This window comes from Rousettus aegyptiacus, unplaced genomic scaffold (genome assembly GCF_014176215.1).
Source record: "Rousettus aegyptiacus isolate mRouAeg1 unplaced genomic scaffold, mRouAeg1.p scaffold_m13_p_3, whole genome shotgun sequence".
Lineage (NCBI taxonomy): Eukaryota > Metazoa > Chordata > Mammalia > Chiroptera > Pteropodidae > Rousettus > Rousettus aegyptiacus.
The window spans coordinates 60640800-60660092 of NW_023416306.1; the positions used below are offsets into that span (position 1 = coordinate 60640800).

The window sequence follows — 19293 nt, forward strand, 5'->3', positions numbered from 1 at the left end:
TGCTATTCTCTACTGCACAGACAACCATCTACTGAGTAGGACTTTGTTGGTCACAACCAAAGAACCTTTAATGGGACATGGATTAAAACAATTTACATGGCTAGAGACATACAGTTCTCTAGCAAAAAAATGATAAAACCAGCACTCATTCAATCTATTTGACAAATACTTACTGGGACCCATGTGTGCTGGGCTCTGGAGATGGAGAAGAGTCTGCCCCATATCCTGCCATGTTGGAGATATAAGGGTAGAGCTATAAGGGCAGCAAACAATAAATAAATATGTTGATGGTGATAAATGTTATGAAGAAATGCAGAACAGAGCAAGGAAGATCCAGAGCTCTGTTTTATTATCATTGTTTTGATTTTGTTATTTTACAAAGGTTGATGGAGTAAGGTCCCTTTGATTGGGTGACATTTGAAGGCTGAGTTGAAGGAAGGGAAGGTACGAACCGTTTGGATGTCTGAGGAAAAAAGGAACATGTACAAAGGCCCTGAGGCAAGACTGTGCTTGGAGTTTATGAGAAGGGGCTCCTAGGCAGTTAGAGAAATGAAGCAAAGGGAATGACACATGAGAAGTGGAAGAGTAGGGCTGAGTAAGGAGAGGGGAAGAGGGGAGGAGAGCAGAGTAAAGCAGAGAGGTAGGGAAGAAGGAAGAGACAGAGAGGAAGTTCACAGGAAGCTGTAGGGCCACTGTAAAGACTAAGACTTTTACTACTGGTGAGATGGTTTTGAGGAGAGGTGGGATATAATTTCACTCATGTTTTAGGGGAATCAGGACTCTTAAATGACAAGTTTTAGGACATGTTTTTTTTCTGGGAGAAGATTCAAGACCATGGTACAAAAGCTGGACTCATGGGCCAGCGGAGAGCCCCTTAAAAGAGAGGAAGAAGGGTCATGTCACATCTCTTCTCTGTAATCAAGAATTTGAGAAGACAGGATGTAGGTTACTAAGGATGGGAAGAAGAAGGGGAACACATTTGACCTTCACTGGGGTCGACCATAGAGTTAATGTCTGGAGAAGCAGAGTGCCCAGTGCTGACACCTTTGAAAGTCAAAGTAGTTATACAGCCCTATTCTGGCCAATGTGAATAATGGGAAGTCTGCCTCTGAGAACACTAAGGTTTTCCTAATAAATAAGATAGCTGCACTGTTTTCTTCCCAGAATATAGGTATGTTAGGAGGAGCAGCTGGCATCCTATGGGAAAGGAAATGAAAGAAACACACTCTGGATGAAAGAATGAAAAAAACAAAACAAAACAGGAGACTGGGTCTCTAATGGCAGGGTAAAACTGTGTTATCAGTCTTGGACTGTTTACTATTCGACTTCTTGTTGAAAATGAAAAATAAAACCCTAAAAAACTATCAAGGCCAATGTGAAAAGGTGATATACTGTATGATTCCAAATATACAACATTATGGAAAAGTCAAAACTATGGAGACAGTCAAAAAATGAGTGGCTTGGGAACTTTCGGAGAATAAATGAATAGGAAGAGCCTGGGAGATTTCTAGGGCAATGAAAATACTCTGTATGATATTACAACGGCAGATATATGTCATTACATGTTTTTCCAAACCCTTAGAATGTACAATGCCAAGAGTGAACCTTAAGGTAAACTATGGACTTTGGGTGATTATGATGTGCCAATGTAGGTTCATCCTTGATAAAAAAAAATTGTACCATTCTGGTGAGTGATGTTTATAATGGGGGAGGATATGCATGTGTGGGGGTGAGGGTATATGGGAAATCTCTGTACTTCCTTTTATTGTGCTCTAAAAATGTTCTAAAAAAAATAAAGTCCTAAAAAAAACTATTGAGTTAAGCTACCACTTAAACCTATTAAGTTGGAGTCTATTATATGACACTGAATACAATATTAACTCAAAAATCATTACCAACAGGCACCAACCAGTGATTCTATACTTTGTGAGTATTATTCTTTTGAATACTCACCATAAGATTCTGACAGGCTTCTGATAGTGGAACTATCATTATCCCCTTTTGCAGATAAAGGAACCAAGGCTCAAAGAGGCTGGGTAATAGTAATCATAAACTTACACTGATGGTGCTATCATTATCCCATTTTATAAGTGAAAATACTGAGGCCCGATGAGGTTGAGAAACTTGCTCAAGGTCTCAGAGCAAGAGGCTGAGCAAGGATTTGAACCTAGGTGGTTTGACTCTTGGACCACATGCTGCTCATGTATGCTACATGGCCAAACTCAATGCCATTCCACTTGTCCTGTACCCACATCAGTCTCCCCACTGTCATCACCCAATCATTGAGCAATGCCATAACTGCAGAGTTGGCTATCGGGTGCCTTTTCCTGTGTCAATTACTACTCATGTCATCCTGGACAGGTAGGTCAACAGCAATTTCATGTGCTTGAGCAAAAGCTGACTAATGAAAGCAAGGAACACCGAGTTGAACGTGAGGATAAATAGGGAGTCAGGGCGGCATAAGTACTATAAACCCAGACTTCGAGTCAGACAGATATAGGTTCAAATTCTAACTCTGCCATTTATTTCATGTATCACTTAGTGAAGTGAGATATATCCTCTTTATATGTTAGTGTCCCTCTCTGAATGATGGAATAAGGCTAGTGTGAGAATAAAATGAGATGGTTTATGTAGAGTGCTCAGTATAGTGCCTGGGCTATGATAAGCATTTTTCAAATGTTAGTTGGTGGTATTATTATTGGACAAATTGATAGTAGAAGCTACTTCTCACCTCGAAAGTGAGAACATCCAGGATCTTTGTTTTAGGCTCATAAGGATGTATACCTAGGTAAGTATAATGGCCTATTTAGAGAAAATGTTAAAATCAATATGCGACACTAAATTGATTAGACAGATCTATTCAGACAGATATGTTGTGATCTCAAAGTCTAATAATTTTAGTTCTCCAGGGATTTCCAATAGAAGAAACAAAATCTTTCAACCATTTACATGAGCCTTAAGCAGATTCTTTCTTTTCATGAACAATGTCTTGTTCAGAATTTTGTGGCCCTGAAAAGCCTTGTTTGAACTAAACTTTTACTCAAGGCAAGCTGACCATGGCTTTGCTCCTTCCACACAATGTGGTCTGCCCAGTGCACACCAATGAATAGTGAACAAATGATCTGATCAGTAGTGTGTGTCCCTGAGAGAGACTAGGTTAGATTGAAGGTGATTCCAAATTGTTTGGTATCTTCCCATTGAGAAGTGGAATCTTCTCTTCTCCTTCGGCCTGGACTGGCCTTCATGACTGACTGACAAAAAGTTGTAGAAGTGGCATTTTGGCATTGCAGGGCTAGGTCATTGGCAGCCTTACAGCTTCTGCCTGAGCCTCTTAGAAGGTTTGCTCTTGGAACCTTTAGCTGCCATATCAAAAGTCCAACCATGTGGAAAGGTGCTAAGACAGCATGGAGAGTCAGAGGGGTGCAGCTGACCTCAGTCTTCTAGCTGTGCCTACAAAGATGCCAGCCACGTGGGTGAGGCCCTTTTGTACCATCTAACCTGCCTGTGTACTTGCTGAAAAATACCAAATGAGCTCCACTGATACCACATGGAACAGAAGTATTATCTTGCTGATCCCTGCCCACATTTCTGATCCATGAATCATGAGCCATAAACAATATGGTGGCATTTTTAAGCCACTAAGTCTTAGGTACTTTGTTACATGTCAATGGAGAACCGAAACACAAACACTCCTAGATCTTGTGACCTAGGCTCACAGGCCAAACCAACCACCAATTAAAGCTTTAAGCAAGGATTTAATCACTAGAGTTTGGAAGACAAAAACACCTGAGTGGCAGAGATGAGACAAAGGGAAATTTCTTCCCATCTATCCTAGTTGATGTTTTCAAATGAAGTTGAAAACTTCCCTTTGTGAACACTGAACAATGACAGTACATTGCCTTGTGGTAGCAAAGTACTCCTCGGCAGGGAGGGGGGTGCCAGGAACTGGTGTGAACTGTCATTTGGTGTAACAGGGAAGGTATTGCAGTGTTCATGCCATCAACTTGGTGACGTAATCAGCATGCTCTACATCGTTAAAGGTGACAATTTGGCACAGGACATGTGAATTCAAATGGTTACATGCAAACTAAAAGAGAGATGACTATTTCTGAGAGCTGTGGGTTAATTTTTTGGCTGTTCTCAGAATGGAAAATGATTGTGAATTTGGGGGGAAAAGTAGCAGAGCAATCTTTTCTTGGCTGCACGCTGTGGAGCAATTTTAAAGCATTCAAGTGCTTTCCATATTTTCTAATCACTTAAGTCCAGAACTGATTATGGCTCTCAGAATTCTCTTGGATTCACATCACTGGAGCGTTCCATATCTTTCAGAAAGAGGTTTCACCTTGAAAGTAGGCCCCAGATTCAGAAGGCACATATTGATACAGCAGGAACAAACACTTTAACTGCGGCGCAGCCCTACAAGGGCCAGGTGTTCCGGAAAATCATTGTTGGCCTAACTCTGAGTCAATACAGATTCACTTTCTCTTATCTCACAGAAACAAAATATAACCTCTGTCACCAAACAGAGAAACAAAACAAAAACAAAACCAGACCCTACTAGAAACTGAACCCCGCCAAACAGAAAATAGTGATATTTAGATTGTTGAGACCTCGGGGCAAACACACACACACACACACACACACACACACACACATGCACACACACACACAGAATTGTATATGCACAGAACACCTCTGGAAGGAGCCCCAAGAATTTAATAGCTGTGGTTTCCTCTGGGAAGAATTAGGGGACTGGTGAAAATTGAGAAATTGATGGAGGAGGAAGACTTATTTTTTCACCATAGCCTTTTAAATATTTTTAACTTAAAAAAAATCATATGTTGTATTATTTTTCCAAATAATGAAACAGAATAATTTCAAACATGCATATGGTGCTAATGGTCTGCTACGAAGTGTGTTAAATGCTTTATATATAGTTACTCCTTTAATACTTAAAACAACCTTGTGATATGGACATCGTTATATATCCTATTGATTTTACAGATGAGGAAACTGAGGTACAGAGAGGTTAAGTAACTTGTTTAAGGTCACACAACTAGTAAATGCAGAGCTGAGATCTGGACCCAGAGAGTCTGCTTTAGAGTCCGTCCTTTTAATTACTACCTAATACTGCCTTGCTAAAAATAAATATACTCAGTTGCCTGCTCAGAGTTGAGTTGGAGCAGATAAAATAACTCTTTCCTTCTCTCACATGGCCCTCTGGAGTGTTGGGGTGAAGAAGATGGTGGTTCGAGATACAATCTTAAACCTGCGGGGCTTTAGAGGGCTTTGAAATTGTTACTATCAGGTCAAAAGCATCGCTTTGGTTAAATTGCTTAATCTCTCTGAGACTTTGCAGCTACTATGTGGCAGCTACTCTGGTAGACCTTGGGGACAACTAGTGGAAAAAATAGCTCTTGAGAAACTTACTGGATCCTGGTGAGATAGGCAATAAACAAATAATCACACAAATTATAATGTGAGTGATAAAGAAAAACTAAAGGGTGCATTGAGAGATGAGGTTTGGGGGCCCTGATTTATACCGGATGGTAAGGAAGAGTCATTTGGACAGATGCTGAAGAATGGGCATGGTTAAAGCAAGGAAAATAGAAGAGGTGAGGGAAAGAAAAGTATTCTGGGCGAAGACAGCAGTCTACGCAAAGACCTGAGGCAAGAAAAGAGTACCTATTTGAGGACAGAAAGGACTCTGTGGCTAAAGCAAAGTGAATCAAACTGAGTTTAGAAAAAGAGGCAGATCATGTATTTCACAATTTTCCTAAGAGCCACCGGAAGCCATTTCAGGTTATAAGGAGGGGTGACATAATTGGATTTACTTTTTAAGAAGATTGCTTGGGCTGCTGGGTGGAAAATACAGAAAGGAGAAGGCAATGAAGGAAGTGGAAGACCAGCTAGAAAACTGCTGCAGGAACCCAGGTGAGCAATGAAGATGGCTCAAAATAAAATGCTGGCAGAGAGTGGTAGATAAATTTAAAATCGGTTTTGGTGGTAGGTATACAATATTTTATAAAATTAGAATAATAATAATAATAATGTGTTATTTTAAGTATGCATTTATAGGTGTAAAAATGTTTTGTCAACTACAAAGCACTAACAGAAGTAACTGACTATTACTGCAGATGAAGATGCCAAGTACACACTTGCCCAAAGTCACATAACTGCTTAGCGGCTGGGCGGAAGTTGGCCTGTGATCCTTTCCCTCCCTTCTCCGGGACTGTGCCCCACGGGAAGGGAAAAAAGGCAAGTCACCAGGTCGAATTCCCTGTCAAGTGGGCCTCTCGGTAAAGAGAGTAAGCATGTTTAGATGTCTCTAGCTAAGGATTAGCCCTAGTAAATGGAACTCAGGTTCTATGAATCAGGGCTCCTTGGAGAACATCACATTAGCTATACAGCTCTCTGGGGTGCGAAAGAGAGATTTTTCAGAATTGAAATGCTATGCAGTGAGAGGTGATCCTCTTGTCATTCCCTATTATTCTGGGGGAGAAGTATGTGTCAGTGAGGGGAGATAGGACCTGGGGGTCACTCTCGAGGCCCCAGCGTTTACTTTATCTGAATCTCTCAATTGCCTGTACCCTTGACATTATTTAGCAAAGCTTAATATTGGATGAGAGCTCTGTTTTATGGGACGTGATTTGACGGTCTCATTCCATGTGTTTACTCAGTGGCAGAGACCTTTTCCCCAGGTTATTAGCCCATGTGTAACATCAGGCCTGATTATAAGGTCCAGGGATAAAGGGAGAACAGACTTGGTTACATTTGACCCCCTTGCTAGTGGCCTAACTCTGACATTTATTTGACATCAGATATCTACCTACTGGAAAAATTAATTTTTTAGGATATTTATGCAATTTAAGAAACTCGATGCATCTACCTTCACTGTGAACAAGTAAGACTGCAAGAATTCAATACTGGGTTCTTTGGGAGGCTTCATATGATTTCCCTACATGCCAAACCAGGCCTTTTGGGTCTCTAATGACTGATCCTAAGCAGTTGCCTTCGAGAGGGCTCTTTGGATGCTTAGAATCTCAATTTCCACCCTCCAATTGCCAAAGAATCAGTACAATTTAAGGTTCTGCAGGGAACGTTGTTCCCAAAACTACTCTCCCACGCCGTGAAGTTCTCTTCTCTCTCTCTCTCTCTCTTTTTTTTTTAAAGATGTACAATTTATCTTCACATATAACTTCATTTTGGAACTTAGGAAGGATGATGAAAGAGAACTGTCACTCTAGCTGGAAGGGAGAGAAATCTTTTTGTCTTCTCTGGCTCATAACAAACTGTATTTATGCCAGAGGCATCAAAAGACAGAATCAAAAGACATATGGACCTCAGATTCTTCTCCTGGTACAAAAATCTCCAATTGTGAACTGAGCCGTTGCAGATAAAGCACACCAGAGGGCCAGGGCTTCCTCCAGCAGATGCTAAAAAAGAGGACATTGGCAGGCTTGTACGACTGAAGTGTAAACATGTTTTATGCAGAGAAAGAAACCTTTCGACATCCTCTTTCCCCTCAAAAAGCTCCCACACTAAAGCTTGATGTTTACCTTCAGCAAGTGGGTCAAGGGTGTGTATCATGAGCTGGAAGATGCTATTCCTCATGAGACTGTTGTGGAGCGATGCAGAGCTTCCACCTCGTTGGAGACGTGGCTTAGCCTGAGCAGAGAAAGCAAAGGTGCTGTTAGTTCTCAGAAACTAAAGGCAAGTGCATTACAGATAAGATCCTCCACCTTGTCTGATGGCCACTCATCTCTGTCACGTGATCACACACTATTGAACCATGTGAACCAAAGATTTTCCAAGTACATTTCAAATTCCCCAAAGGAATGGCTTCCTCACATCCTTTCCTTCTAAATGAATTAATCATTATCATTTTTTAAGAGCTTAGTAAATCTAGTCCATGTGCTATATGCTTCACCTCCATTAGTTTATCTTATTCTCAAAATGAATGCAATGAACTAGATGCTGTTATTATTTCCTTTAGACACATGAGGAAACTTTGTCTCAGAGAAGTGAAATGAGATGTCCAAGTCACACAGACAAAAAATGGAGGGGAGAGGAATGAATCTCAGGTTTGCTTCGGTCAAAATTTGTTATTTAAACCAATGGTGGTATTTAAAATGTTAGGATTGTTCATCCTATCAGTAAAATGTTTATGTGTATATATATGCATTCCTCTCTCTCTCTCTCTTTCTCTTTCTCTCTCATCTATCTATAGTTATATCCACATACTGAAATATGAGTACACATAGTATAAAATATTTGCAAAAGTAGAAATTGTGAAGAATAACTTAGGCAGTAAATGATAGAGGTATGAATATTTTCTCCTTGCCCCCAAAGGAATGCCTTGCAGATCTCTTGGGATTTCTCATCTCTACCCTTGCTACAGGTCTAATCCACAAAGTCCAACAGTTTGTGTTAAGTGAGATTTAAAGAGAGAGAACCACTTATTATGATTCCACAGAGAAACTGCCCAATTTCAGAGGGGAACTTCTTTTGCAAAAACTCCTACTTTGATTCTCTGTCCAAATAAATAAAACTGATAGGTAAAAGAGGAAGAATGAACCTCTAGAGGTGAGGTTACCAACAAACTCTTTTTCTTTTATCTTCAAAAGCAAACAATCTAAAAAAAAAAAAAAAAGCCCAATCCTCTGGATTGTGACAGATTTTTATCCTGAAGGAGAACTGTTTTCTTCGCCTTTGGTTGATTTCGTGTTGGTTGTTGCAGGGGAAGACACTCCAGAGGCAGAGCTTTGTAGACAGGCAGATTTAAGAGAGGATAATGTAATGTGAGGAAATTAATTTCTTATCGGACTTTTGGTCCAAAATCTTAACATGAGATTTTTCTAAGGTCAGTTAAAAAATAAGATACTATTTCCCACCATCTTCCAACTCCCTATGATGCAGGGTTTTCCGAAATATTCCATCATACTCCAGACCCACAGGGGCTTCCCAAGAAAAGTCCCATAAGAGGCTCCATGATCAAATATATTTGGCAAGTTCTACCTCCTAGGCCAAAACCCCTTTTAAGTTTTAAGATACACATTAGACCGCTAAGTTTTAAAGAAATCAGGTCAAATTGGTTAAGTTAGGCAGTGTTTCTCAACTATTGCCCACGAGTCCCTTACTTTAAAGAGTACTTATTAACAATCATAGTCTGTATGTTTAGAGACAAACATGGAATCTATAGAAAGCTTGAAGTATGGGTAAAATATCAGTATGAGGTACTTGAAAAAGATCTGAACTTTTTAGTGTGAATTTATGATAATTGGTATTCTATTAGAAATTATGTTCCTAGCTCTACAGGATTTGGAGGAGAATCAGAGGGAATTACTAGTGTCTCAATGCTGAGGAAGACCATGAGCTCCTCTAGGAAAAAGACTAATACAGGATCTGGCATATCCTATGGACCCTCAATGAATGTCATAAATTTTTGCTTTGAGCACTAGAAGAGGAAGGATGAGATCATATATATCTTCATTCCTAGTCTCTCCTGCCTTAAAAATCTGTAATGTTTTTTAATGCATTGTGTTATTTGATTTGGATGGTTAAAGTTCAAAATATTTTCGGGGTAAGGTTAAGAGACTTGAATAGAATTGAAATGTAATCACTGATGGCTGAACACAAAAACTCTGAAGGTCATTTCCTTGTCATGCTGCACAATACAAAATGCGATGTGTTAATTGGATAGGAACTGAACAATGTGCTTCTTGCTAATAATTGGTCATAAACACTATTACTGCGGTTCTTTTCTTGAGAAATGGGAAAAATTCTGCTGTGGAAATCTGCATTTGCAAAGGATTATATCTATAGAAGAACTTAAAGCATTCTTTTGGGTATCATATATACATTGAATACATAGGTCTCGTGCAGCATTTCTTTTGATGGACCCAAAAGAAATTTCCAACCCAAAATTAGGTGCATGCAGATACACGAAGGAAACAGATATCAAGCATTAGATCCCCCACTATCCCCAAATGTCAGCTCAGCATCCCTTGGAATGCAATTTGGGAATATCTCAGTCTTTCAACTCCTATGAAAGTTCATGCCGAATGAAAGAGAGAACTCAAACTTGTGAAACCTAGTTTCAGAGATAATTTGTCAGAAATTGTCAGAATTCAGGTGTCACTAATTATAGGCCAGAGTATACGTGGACACCGGCAGATTAAACCATTTAAGTATTCCAAGGGAGAGGATGATTTGTTGAGCATCCTCCCACCCCTTCCCCCCGTTCTCCACAGGCACAGGTACAGGTACAAACAGGGCCACTGCTTCCTACCGGTAGAGCCTGTTCATCCTTGTCCCTGGCTGTAGATGACTGCATGAGAGAAAAAGGCAAAAACAAAAGACAAACAAATAAATAAATAACGAATCACGTACAGGTTTTACGTTTAATAACAAGCATCAGTATAGGAATATATTTGGTTCTTTCTGATCCTGGAAGGATTACACTGAGACAGGTGGCCAAGAGCATATATTTCTAGTTAATAATAATAAAAATAATAAAAATCCCTGATTTCCAAGTCCTTCAAGCATGGATGCATACAGCAAGAAAAAATTGGAATCTTTTCCTCTGTCTTGCCTTCCGGTTCTCCCCATTATAGTCTTTGCTGACCTACATCTTTGAGAATAATCACACACTTGGAGAAGAGCAGACAGGTGCAGAGCTGTTTTAAAACACTCAGTGGACCTAGGCTCTTTTTTAGTTGTACCATACACGTCCTATAAAGAACATTAAGATGTCCCCACATCCCACCTAAAATATACATTTCTTTGTAAAAAATAGGAAAGGATTGTTATAATTTTGCATTTCAAATTATTGGCTACACGCAAGTCATTTAGTTTAGGATTGGCATGCTTGAAACCTTGGAAAGTGGGGAAATCGAACCTATAATTTGTTTTCACATGTAATTTTTAAGAACACTAAACTTATACTTAACGAAGTTGATATTAAATATTTTTTAGATATTCAATTAAAATTTTAATAATGTTGTAAATACCTATTTGAAGTTCAGAGTCAACATATATTTTTTCTTCTGGTTCCTAACATTTCCGTAGACCCTTGAAAAATTTGTAACTCCAGGTACATACATAAATGTTCTGTGTTGGTGGTAATTTCTGAGCACAGCCCAGGGGCATTACTAAATTTGCCATAACCCCCTGATTGGGGCTGTCTCTCAGTGACTTCTCCAAAAACAGTAATAGGAAAAACCTCTGATTCCCTAGTTCCCAGGCACATGCTTGGGGAACTGGAGAGGACCTGAAATTGTCCTTTGATTTCACTTTTTGCTCTAAAAAGCACTGTATGATCTCATTTCTCTCTGGCAGGTCCTTTCATTTTCTCTTCTTCCACATCAGACAGTGCAACAAATGGCCCCACATTATACGGAACAATCCCCCAGGGAAATTATCCAGTGCAGCAAGCTCAGCCTTTGGACATACATTGAGATTAACTGTCAGAGCACGCCTTTTCAGTTAGCAAATTTACACCTTGTGGCTAAATGAGAGACAATAATTATGAGCTGGGATTGATACCACAGTGATACCACAGAACATGAAAAAACAGGATGAAACTGAGGAAAGAAAAGGGTGGTCTTTATAAGCACAAAAATATCACCAGCTGAGACCTTGGTTTAAAAATATATATATATATATTTAAAGAATGTATATGAGGAAAGATTAAAAAAAATCCAAGCCTGTCTTTTTGTCTGAAAGGAAAAAAATATATATCTACCCCATTGACTTCTTTTTTCTCTCAAGAGCAAGGAGGATCATGAGACACAATAAATGAAAAGAAATGCCTTGTACATAAATTTTACAAAGGAAAATCTGAGTGCAGAGAAAAGTCAGGAATCCTTTGCAAAATCTCCCACTGTTTAATGTCAGCAGAAGTTGACATTGTTAGTTTTTTTTTGAGTGTAATTTGCAGACATGAATACACATCAGGCTAGAACATGTAAATTTAGGTACACACACAAATGGCAACCAAGGCCATTAAAACACCCCTCCACTTTCCTTTTATGTAGCCCTATTGCAAAAGAGATAATAGTAATTGCTCATTTTCAGGGGCTCACTCACATCTACTGGTAATTCCTGATACACACTTGACTTATCCTCACTCTAATTGTACCTTGAAGCAACCTCACAGTCCTGGCAATGTGCTGCTGATTATGTTAGGAATTCAATTTTAAAGGGGTTTTAATTACATTGGAATTAACCAGTGAAGGTGACAAGAAATAATTTAAATATGTATGGCCCATAGTGTGTTTCTAACTACTGGATTATTTAGCTAACTATCTGGGTTTTGGGGTGGCCTTGGTGTCGTGAATTTATTTTCAGAGTCATTGAACATCTGGCAGGTTTATTCTAACCCATTGGATGATACACAAGAAAACTTCTGCAAAAGAAGGTTAACCTGACATTAAAGATTAATCTTGGCATTCTTATTATACATTTTGCTTTTTAATCTCATTATTTTTAAATATACCAAAACATCATATATTTGGTCTCCACTAATTTGAAAGCCCAATTCCTGGGTGTCAGTTCAAAGGCTATGCCAGCTATAGAAAAGATCCGTTAAGCCAGATCCATAGTATACACAGTAATTCCTGAGGAATATTTGAAAGTATTTGTAAAATGCATCCCACACAGTCTCAAGTTGGGGCTCTGGTGTGCCAACACAGACTCTGCTCTTCATTTATGAAAGCAGAACAACCACTAGGCAAGGATGTAAGAAACACATCTTTTGCTTAAAATATTCTGATTCAGCCCTTTGTTTAATTCAAACAGGCCGGCTCCCTAATTACTGTAAGTAATTGAGTAATTGAGCAACTTGGATGTTGCCATTAATATCTATTGTTCTCTCTGGCGGAAATTCCAATTTTATATGAGAATTTTGCTACCTACTTGATAGGTGTTTTGCAAGTGCCTCATTCTCCCATCTCCAAATAATAAAACATTTAGCTCATTTAGAAAGCATTTTTAATGCTATAAAATCATTCACATATCCTTAAATCGTCTCTCTTCCTTTGACCCTTGAGAAATGATTTCCGTGACTACTAAGTATAATTTTTAGGTGACTTTGTACAGAGCCTTAACCTATGTACTGCCTCCACTTCCACCTCACGCGGAACACTGGGCAAATACTGCACCACGGCCACAAAACCCCTGGTTTGCTCTGACTGGTAACTGCCCACCTGCAAATCACATAATCAGATGGGTCGCTGGGAACATGTGCCAGAAAACAAGTACATAAAATAAAGGGTGGAATTTCTAGCCGGTGGCTTGGCAACAAGTACAGAAAGACAAAAAATTTTTCCAAAAGTCAAGAAGCAACCATAAATGTCCACCACCATAATGTCTCACCTAGTCCTGTGAATGTGCCTAAATTCCTTGTGCCAAGGACCCAGAAGCACTATAAAGTTATAAAGTCTATATAAAGCAAATTTAAAAGTAGAATTACTTTGTCATAAATGTGATACAAAACAAATATGCTAATAATTTGAATATTAATCCAATATGTAATTGCATTAATTTTAATGTCTTAGAATTTAGAAAGGTTGGGTGAAGGACAATTTGAATGACTGATTTCCTTTTTAAAGATTAACAAGGAAGTATAAAATGATGTCTCTTTTTCTTTTAATACATTTTCCTGTAACCAGCAAAAACATTCAACATCTCTCTCCTGGTTGAAGAAGAATATGCCTCAAAGCTTATGGGAAGACTAACTAAAAGGTACAAAACCCTCAAATCTGAAATTTAAAAGTGAAAAAATCCTACCACCTCATAATCACGTGCAAAATCATCTCCTCTCTCCCTTTTCTGTGTCCTAACATACTCCTGGATTAAATAAATTCCTAAAGTAAGAAATACTAAGAGATTTAAATTTAAATTAATCTTACCACTGGTTGCTGGGTAATTATCCCACAATCACTGTCTTTTAGGAAAGTAAGAATCTCAGAAATTAATGAAGTATGGAGAGTGGCATCCCAAGATGCAGGAATACCTACTTCACAGCTCTGGTTTAAAGAAATACATTGGGATGAACACAAAGGGTAGAAATTAAGTAAGCGTAGAAATGGAAACTCATATTTTGGAAGCAAAACATTTTGATGATTTATTTGAATAATTCCCATGATTATGAAATATTTGAGATAGAGCAAGAAATTTCAGAAGAATAGATATGTCCCAAAATGGAGAGAGTGGGAGTAAAATTGCTTAGAGATAGTTAAGAAACATTTTGCCTTTTAAAAGGTTGTACTGAGTAGAAATAATGTAGGATGAGAAGTGGTATCATATAGTTATTAAGAATATGGAATTTAGGCCTAGACTACTCAGGTTAATTTTCTCATTTTTGTCACTTACTAGTTGTGTGACCTTGGACAAGTTATTTAATCTCTCTTTGTTTTAGTTTTCTCATTTAAAATGGGGATAATAATAACTACTTTTAGAGGTTGCTTTGAGGATTAAATAAGTGAATACATGTAAAGTGCTTAGATCAACGTTTGGTACGTAGTAAGTACTATACATTAGCTCTACTATCATTACTATTAATATTGGGAAACACAAGGGAGAATAATGACAAATTATATGACAAAAGGAGGTTCAGGGTTTTGAACTGGATTAGAGAACAGGGTGGTTTCTCTGGGAAGTAGGAATATTCCATTGAGAGGTGATTTGTGTAGGGCACTAGACGATGGTAAACTAGGCATGTCTTAGGTTGGCAGCTGAGAGAGGAGAGATATACAACAGATTACGTGTCCTTGACTAAGTTTCTGACTATATCACTGTCCTATGGAGCAGCACTGTCTGAAGGATATAGGGTTGGCAAGGCCAGGTCAGCATTTCATATCTCATATACCTTAATGGGTTTGGTTTTGATCAAGAAGCTCTGAAAGTTGTTAGATTCAGAGAAGGTAGAACCCACGCCTAAATCAAAAGGATCTCACCTCTCCCCAAATTCTAGAGGTTTCTGGTCAACAAATTTCGCTTGGCAGGATGTTGCTTGTGAGCAGAAAAATAGAAATATCTGGATCAGAAAAGGCCATAGACTTAGTCTTGAGTTCGGCATCTGCTGGGTGGCATTCTGGACTGGACATTCTCCAAATCCAGGAAACCAGGCTGTGCAGGGATGGTCTGTGAACATATCTGATGTGCATACCTGGGTGTGCTGGGTGTCTGTTGAAAGTCATGATTTGGATAAAGAAGGAAATAAGGTACACTCAAAACTTGGGAAAAAGCTTACTCCATGAGAGGGCAGCTACTCATAACAGATGAGATAAAGCATCTGTGTGATCCTCTCCAAATTGTTAGGAAATATTATTTGGGAATACTCAGTAAGGCAAGGAGGCTAGGGTAACTTCAAAATGCAAAACTGGACTATCGCTGATAAGTTGAAATCTACACAACTGAATATAATCAGCTTTTCTAAAATTTATTGATCATATACCATTATCAAAAACATTCTGTGCAAATAACATATATGTAATGTGAATGTTTATTATCTATCATCTATCTATCATCTAGTTTATGTGCTACACTTAACCATTAAGTAAACATGGATTCTTTCTTTTTTTGAAACATAAAAATAAACACAAGAAGTCCTAATATTTTCTTCTTACATCCCAAATAATTGTCTAGTGCACTCAACTGGAGCATTAGCACAGATCTTTAAAAAGGAGGTTTTACTGATTGGTATTTATAAGGGGCCTGGAGTGGGGGTGGGAAAATGGGGAGAGGTTGGTCAAGAGTACAAACTACCAGCTATAAGAAGAATAAATTCTGGGGATCTAATAGATAGCATGGTGATTATAATTAATAATACTATATTATGTAAAAGTTGCCAAGACAATAGATCTTAAATGTTCTTACTCAAAAAAGAAATGGTAATTATTAACATGATAAAGGTGTTAGCTAACCCTATGGTGGTAACCATTTTGCAACACAGAAATGTATCAAAGCAACACATCATACACCTTAAACTTGCAACATAATATATGTCAATTATATATCTCAGTGAAGTTGGGAAAAAATAAAAAAGAATTTTTAAATGCTTCTTACAGAATTGGTAAGCTGTATTGTGTGCATACTGCATCCAATTCTCCTAGCCAGCCTCCCCAATAGTGGAAGTTGCAAGATCCTTGAGGACAGGATTTACCTTCACGATCCCTAATGTGGCTACTTAAAATGCAACCAGGTGTTGTGGAAGAGGCCACTCAGGCAGAATGTGGACTGCGTAATCCTGTGTCAGTAACCAAAGCTCTTCCAATAACTTGTTCCACTGGCTAAATTAATGATGATTATTTAGATCCATCCCTTACAGACCCTATTTTAATCTTTCTTATTAAATAGGTACACAGAAGACACTAATCCCCATTTTATGGAAAGAATGCCTCAGGCTGTTTCCGTACTTAGGATACTAAGCACCTGGGTTAATTCACTTAATTTAGGAATTAACGACCCAATTACCACTGTCATCTCTTGCCTCTCCCTGAAAAATCCAGATGTTGCTAATATACTTTGTTGTATTGTTTGAGCAATTCTCACAATTGCTAATGACCATTTTGATATGCCAATCAAACACAATCTGTTAGTGATGTTCTGACATTAGTCACCCACTTTCTTTTGACCAGTAAAGAACCTCAAAGGCACTCATATGGTAAATTAAGACTGCCTTACTCTTTTTGTTTTTAAATAAAGAGTATCTAAGATAATCTGAATTTTAAAGAGAACAAAACAAAAAAAATAATAATACTAGTGCTGAACACATCACAGAATAATTTGCCCCAAATTAAGCCAATTCCCTTAATAATGGATAATATTTATTGAAAGTCAATATGTACAAGTGCTTCTATATAAGATCCCATTGAATCTTCACGATAATAGGCATTATAAGCACTTCTGCACCCTTTAATACATGAGGACTCTGAGGCTGAGGAAGGTTGGAAAATTTTTCAAGGCCTCATAGCCAGTAAGTGGCCTAGCTGGGATATAAACTCAGACAGCTGGGCTCCAGCGCCTCTTTAAGTGTTGGAGAAACAAGAAGTGGAATTTTCCTTGTAGTGAATTGTGTGAAGGAGACTGGAGACACTAGAATGGAAATACAGTAAAAATAGTTTATGTATATTAAGGACTATTTATGAGCTCTGACTTTCAATGGAGGCCAGAAGATTGTTGCTAAGTGATGGTTGTGAAAACAGAATGACAGATTTTATTTGTGTTCATTTGCACAAAAAGTTGGTGCCCGAGAAAAAGTATAGAGGTTATTTTCTTGTCTGCTTTCTCCTCCAGCATTATTATTAAGACTCACCTACAATTGTCATGAATTTTCATTATTATTTCTGTCTCTTGAAGGTCATGGAGGCACTTTTTATGACCTTCACAACAGCATAGGTTCGAGTAACACTGCAAGCTAGTTTATCCATGTATTAAACTGAGTTGTATTCAGGAGTTTGTAGCTCAGCAGTAGGTGGGAAAAGTGGGACCCTCTAGTGGTCCCATTTATTGCTGTGGCCCTGGGATACTAGTCTATATTTAGTTTATTGGGAAGCACATGTGCCCAGTCTTCAATTTATTTCTGACATTTGAAGGACCGGTGTTTCTTTGTTTCAAAAAAAGAACAACTCGAAACATGAAATAATCACATTCAGTGTCTGAAGCATCAACAAGAGACTCTGAATAGCAAGTTTTGAATAAAGAAAATTTATTCAGTGACTGAACAATATTTATTTGCTATATTTATTGGATGCTTACTATATACAAGGCATTTTCTAGGTTCTAGGAATACAGATGTGACCAAAACTGACAAAAATTTATTTTCATGGATTTACATTCCAGAATATATTATTATCACGAAATTAACTATACAGAAAGAATTAGTAGTAGTTAGATCACTTAAAATTAAGTGTTATATTTAGGGATATACTTAAGTAATTTAACTGTGGCCTAACCATCAGTGTTCTAATCATACTTTGTCATTAATTTATTAATCCTTGATTTAGCATGCATTCGGGTTTGAAGAGAAACTAGCAAAGGCCATAAAGAATATAAAGAACATGACTATGTATATAAAATTATAAACATCATATAGCAAAGACGATTAGATATTTAAAGTACACCTTGAAACTGATAAAATTGAAGATACAATTTAATTTTTGACATTATTGGCAACAAAGTTTCTTGCTAATGTTTTAAAACTTTAACTTTCACAGATTTAAGATGAGAAGGAAAAAAAAGAAACCTGAACTTCAAGGAAAACAAAAGCCTATAAGAATATAATATAACTTTGTGATTTTTATTTATGTGTCTTTTTAATTTCATGGTTTCTGAGATACAGTGTAACTTCATTAACATATTAATTTATGACCACATTTTAAAATGTGATCCTAGAAATTTCATTGGCATATACCAGTCCTGATTTCTATAGGACTCTGACACAATTTCTATACGTGCACAAAAATAGAGATGCCAGATTTACTGAACTTAGGTTTGGAATTCTCAGGAAGCAAATGGATATCACGTAAACGCAATTTAAATATTTAATAAATGAAAATGTAATTAAACTTTGGGGAAAACAATGAAAGGCACAAATATCAAGTATATAACAAATGTACTGACATACCAAATAAATATCTCAAATGATTTATCTAATATATTGATAACCCAAATCAGTCCCATTCCTTCACTCGCTTTCCTGTTCCCTAGAGAGGCTAGGAGGGAACTAAGATCATTCGTGTCATGGAGATAGGTTTTAAAAATGGGACATTACGGCGTTTACTTCAAACACTGCTTGGTTATTTCCATATTCCATTCATGCTCTGTGTGTCTTCCATTTTCTTCCTAATTCATTTATTTTTTGTATTATTTATCTCTTTCCTCTACTGAGCACCTTTCCAAAAGCAGAGAATGTTTTTTTTTTTCATTTTATATCATTCCACAGTATCTAATATTGTGTTCCTAGATGCTCAGTAAATGCATATTCAATAATAAGTAAAATCAGATACAACTCCTTTGCCAGATATGTGGTTTGCAAATGTTTTCTCTGCATCTATAATTTGTCCTTTCATCCTCTTAATGGTCTTTTAATAGTCTTTCACAGAGCAAAAGTTTTTAATTTTCGATTTTTTCTTTGATGCATTGGTTTTTGGTAGCACATCTAAGAATTCTTTGTCTAGTCCTAGGTCCCGAAGGTTTTATCCTATTTTTATTCCTAGACGTTTTTAGTTTTATATTTTGTACTTAAGCCTATGATCCATTTTGAGTTAGTTTTTGTATAAAATATGA

The 19293-nt window shown here is 37.6% G+C and overlaps 1 protein-coding gene across 4 annotated transcripts in view; it reads right to left on the reverse strand.

The window, feature by feature from the left end:
• SLC24A2 (solute carrier family 24 member 2) overlaps positions 1-19293 on the reverse strand; it is a 219424-nt gene that overhangs the window by 79422 nt on the left and 120709 nt on the right. For 3 of the 4 annotated variants that reach the window (XM_016160425.2, XM_016160427.2, XM_036238610.1), the window contains exons 3-4: positions 10292-10330; positions 7560-7668 (exon numbers count right to left, since the gene is read on the reverse strand). In XM_016160425.2, coding sequence (XP_016015911.2) covers positions 7560-7668; positions 10292-10330 — 148 coding nt within the window. The remainder of the gene's footprint in view (positions 1-7559; positions 7669-10291; positions 10331-19293) is intronic. The other variant, XM_016160426.2, reaches the window with a different exon arrangement.